The sequence below is a fragment of the Anoplophora glabripennis genome, unplaced genomic scaffold (assembly GCF_000390285.2).
Source record: "Anoplophora glabripennis isolate ALB-LARVAE unplaced genomic scaffold, Agla_2.0 scaffold1602, whole genome shotgun sequence".
In the NCBI taxonomy this organism is placed as follows: domain Eukaryota; kingdom Metazoa; phylum Arthropoda; class Insecta; order Coleoptera; family Cerambycidae; genus Anoplophora; species Anoplophora glabripennis.
Window position 1 is genome coordinate 9,563 of NW_019417746.1, and position 5,147 is coordinate 14,709.

The 5,147-nt window shown below is 35.1% G+C and overlaps 1 protein-coding gene across 1 annotated transcript in view; it reads left to right on the forward strand.

The window, feature by feature from the left end:
- LOC108915317 (cGMP-dependent 3',5'-cyclic phosphodiesterase) overlaps positions 1 to 5,147 on the forward strand; it is a 21,816-nt gene that overhangs the window by 1,561 nt on the left and 15,108 nt on the right. Inside the window, exons 2-3 of the mRNA XM_018721311.2 lie at positions 49 to 322; positions 1,299 to 1,697. Coding sequence (XP_018576827.1) covers positions 49 to 322; positions 1,299 to 1,697 — 673 coding nt within the window. The remainder of the gene's footprint in view (positions 1 to 48; positions 323 to 1,298; positions 1,698 to 5,147) is intronic.

The following is a 5,147-nucleotide window of genomic DNA, read 5'->3' on the forward strand; positions in this document are numbered from 1 at the left end:
TATATATATATATATATACACTTATAACTAGCTATTAATATTTTACAGCTAAAATCTGTGTCTGAATCATCTACAGTTTTCTTAATTAATTTACTAAATGTCTCCGAAGAAGCAGTAGTGCAAGTTGTAATGGATAAAATATTGGATTCTGGTATTATTATTCCATTATCAGAAGAAGCCATTAGCAATATAGTAGAATATAAAGATCACAGTTTAAAATGTGCTGATAATTTAGATCCCAAAATTCAAGGATTAATTGACGAAATTGTTCCAAAAGAATCAACTGTTACAATTATTCCTGTGTTGGCAATGGAACGAAGAGGTAAGTAATTTCATTTTCAAATTTGACATTAAACTTTTATGAAGAAAGAGGGTGGGTCGATTTGGGCGGTTTTTGCGATAAAAAATGTGAAAAAATTCCTGTAATATCTACTACCAAAAATGAGTCGATCTGACCCGAAACGGACCACCCACTCACCCAGTTTCCCTGTAACACCCCCGCAAATACTGGAAATACCGTCACTAGATAACATCATTTTGGAGAGATTCGGCGCTGTAAAACTGGATAACTCGCCTCGATCACCGTATCCTTGGGTTTTTGGGGTTGCTGATCACGAATCCGTGGTCCATTAGCCTCCACCAGATGTATTTCAAGGTCATTTGAAGGTCAAACTGAGAAAACGCTGATAAAAAAACATAAAAAATATATCTATGGGTTTCCGGGGTCGCTGATCACGAATCCGGGGTCCATTAACCTCTGTGAGATTAGTTTCGAAGTTATTTGGAGGTCAATCTGGTGGTCCCATTTCATTAGTCTCCATCAGATAAGATTCAAATATAAAAATAGTTCCTTAGGTTTTCGGGGTCGCTGATCACGAATTCGAGGCCCATAGATATATTTTTTATGTTTTTTTATCAGCGTTTTCTCAGTTTGACCTTCAAATGACCTTGAAATACATCTGGTGGAGGCTAATGGACCACGGATTCGTGATCAGCAACCCCAAAAACCCAAGGATACGGTGATCGAGGCGAGTTATCCAGTTTTACAGCGCCGAATCTCTCCAAAATGATGTTATCTAGTGACGGTATTTCCAGTATTTGCGGGGGTGTTACAGGGAAACTGGGTGGTGAGTGGGTGGTCCGTTTCGGGTCAGATCGACTCATTTTTGGTAGTAGATATTACAGGAATTTTTTCACATTTTTTATCGCTAAAACAAAATGGGGCAAAAACCGCCCAAATCGACCCACCACCTTTTCTTTGAGATTTCTTTCTTTTTAAATGAAACGAATATTTTCAGCTAAAAAACCTGAGAAACCTATAGTTTGTCCTGTCTATTTAGTTTGCTTTGTGAATTCAGCAAAAAGCAAGACATTCATATCAAAATTAGTTGATGAAAGTTTTAAATATTTTCTGACCCTACTTCTGAATACAAGAGAATGTGAGGAAGAGAGACGATTAAAAAAACAATGTCAGTCTTTACTTTCTGTAGCGAGAAAGCTGTTTTCACATTTAGGTGACCTTAGTGATTTACTGAAAGAAATTATGTCAGAAGCAAGAAGATTGACTAATGCAGAAAGATGTTCCTTATTTTTATTAGACCCAGATCACATGCATTTAGTGGCAAAGGTCTTTGATGGTGTTAGTCCAGCAGAAAAAAGGACTGAAGTACGAATTGCAAAAGATCAGGGCATTGCAGGTATGATAATTTTAATTTCTATTTATAAAACGGTTCTTTTATAGACAAAAAAGCATTTAGAACATTAAATTTTTTTTCTTAATTTAACTTATACATGTAATGTACATTTAGTGTGTGTAAAACAAATCGGAGGGAGATAGATAAAATATAAATTTGTCTTATGAACCCAAATCTAAATATTATAGTAGTCTGATTTATGACCAAAGCGGTAATATATCCAATGATTGTTTTATTTTCATACAAATTTGTAACATTTTTGATGTTCTATCTTCCTCTGAATTTTTACTTATGCTATGAATCACCATGTATACTTGATGTAACTTAAGTAAGATTGGATTATGAGAAGCAAAGAAACAAGGAATAATGTCTCATTTATGGTGAAGAACACAGTTTCCAAATTTTATAGTGAATAATAAAGAAATTTGTGATTTATAATGTTTACCTACGACCACTACTGTAAATACTTAAAAACACACCGTCTGCGGTCAATGTAAGATTCCTATTACGTACGGTAAAAAAATGGCACAGTTTTCCTAGCAACCGCGTAGCAACGGTCAATACAATACTGTTTGTATTGACCGTTGCTAGGCGATTGCTAGGAAAACTGTACGATTTTTTTACCAAGCTGTGCGATTTTTTTACCGTACGACGTAATAGGAATCTTGCATTGATCGCAGACGGTGTGTTTTTAAGTATTTAAAGAAGTGGTCGTAGGTAAAGTATATTATGTAATATGTGGTGTAATGCAATTACGCACTCATAGAATTACGCACTCGCCGCTAGGCGGCGTCGTGCGTAACTTTTCCATTCGTGCATAAAATGCTTTTTACAACACTTATTACGTAATATACTATTACATTTTAATAAAGTTACAGATAAACTACAAATGTTATAATTTACATCTAGTTTGCTATATTAGCACTAGCTTACAAATTTTAAAAATTATTGTGACGTTTATTTTTCAAATTTTTTGGCAAAAATTAAATAGAATTAGAAGGGAAGTATGGATAATGCTAATCTATGGTATTAACCATCACATAATCAAATAAGACTGTCACCGATTTATGTTAAAAAGATTTAAAGCAACATCTAATATCTTGAATTTATAAATCGAGTGTTCACTTTTAAGTTATGTCTGTCTTCTTCAAACCAGGGACATGAAAACCTTTATGACACACAAATCTTACACTCACCATCCACAAAAAAATCTATAGTTGGGAAGAACTGTAGGTAGCTTTGGAACACTTTCCAAAAATGTATAACAACTAAATTTTTCTAGATGACATTTTTTTGATAAATGAATTGGACAAAAAGGTAGAAGGAAGAATTAAGCAGTGATCTGAGTAACAAGATTCAATACACCTTAAAAGTTTTTTATCTAGATGGACAGGAATATTTAGGAAAATCGATATATCCATTCAGTGCTCGTGTGCATCTAAGTGAAAGTCACACTTACAAATGGTAATTTATTACTGAATGCAAAAATAATAGGATGAAATAGCCAATCTAATTATGCGAAATTGAAGTGCAAAGTATATTTGCCAGTTGGCACTTTAGTGTTCTTAGATCGTAACTGAAGAAAAAAAATATGAATTTTATTCACAAGAGTTAGTTAACTATTTATGAATAATAATACACACCTATATTCACGAAATACAATTTTCAAATGACTATGCAATGTAAATATTAAATGGAAAATTACATCTTTGCTGAACTGTTCACAATACTGTTACTACTGTAAAGTGTACTGTTAGGTATCCCCACTACAGAGCTGGCAAAAGAAAAATTTTTAAAAATATTCATGTGTAATGTGATTTTATGGCTTTCACAGCCTATGTTAAGATTTAAAATACAATGGTTTTTGGAGTTATGCTGTGGCCTATGTAACTGATCGCAGCCACTTACAAATAGAATTACCTTTGTCTTAGGAATATTTGACCTGCTCTTGTGCTTGGGCTAGGCTCTGTAGGTTTCAGTTGTGGCAATGCTTTGCAGAGTCACCACTGAAGGTACCAACAGTGAAGAACAGTGAAACGTTTGGAAACACATTGGATGTGACCAGTTACAGAGATCACTACAGAACGTCTCGGAGGACCACCAGTAGCAGCTTAGAATCAACAACAAGAACGGAAATGTACATCAGGGCGAACCTATAGTTTTTGATAGCAGGTCCGCCCCCACAGGCTCTATCCGAGAACAACAAGGGCAGGTCAAATGCCAATGCTAAGGAAGTGCAGCTGGCATATCAACCTGAAAAACCATTGTAATTTAAATATTGAGTTGTCTTCATGGCTGATTTTACAGATGCATGTTGAACTTACAATCGAATAGTCACTACTACTATTCTTTAAGTTCTATATATTATTTCAAATTTAGATTAAGCTCATCTCTCCCATGCTTCCAATATAGGATTTAATTATGTTATACAGGGTATTGCAAAAGTTATGGTCAATTGTATACGAGAATCATTCCCATTTTAGCGTCCTGTATAACCTAGACAGAACAACTTAACAATAATTTTTTGCAGGCATAACTTTTTGATATTGGTACAGTTTTACGAGAAAATGCTATTTCTTTATTATTGCAACAGTTGAATATAGGTAGAGCGAGCCAAAAGTCGAGCACATAATTTGACACCGTTTGGGGGGGGGGAGAGTAGTTTTCAATATTATAGTTATTTGAGAATTATTCGTGGATTCGAATGTGGTGACAAACAAAAAAAACAAAATAAATAAATAAATGGGTATATAATAAGACAAAGAAATAAGTTCAGTTTACAAAAGATTTCTTTATTAATCTTTCAAAATCGCCCCGGTAGAGACTCCACTGTTTTATGAGGACGAATACTTAATATTCGTACGAACAAACCTATTACCCAAGTGATTGCACAATTAGTCGTGAACGCACCCTCGGTGCATATCTGCAATCTGCATCGGTACGTTTTGCATTTTATGTTTTATGATCAAGTTTCAAGTGACAGAACGAAGTAGGGTTATCACTGGCCTTATGAAGTACCCAAAAATAAAATATATAATATGCTACAAATTAATATCTAGTTATGTAATCAGTTTCCCCCAGGTATACCTCGGTTTACACAAAATAAAAGAAAGAGATCTTATGCTAAAGTAAGTAGATACATAACAATGACTGGAGGGGTGATTCCCACTCCAGGATCATAGACACATCTATGTCGGAACCAACTCTTGGGATGGTATCCGACAAGATGGTCCCAAGGTTTCACTTCCACAAGCCATTTGAGACTCGAATAGAGGATCAAAGCAAGTGGGAGGAAAGGTTTAATACCCTGGAAAGGTGGAGCCTAGTATGGTTTACAGATGGCTCCAAAATGACCAGAGGGACGGGTGCAGGAATATATGGACTCAGACCCAGATGGAGTGCAAGCTACAGTCTGGGGGAGTTCCCTACTGTATTCCAAGCAGAAATCTTCGC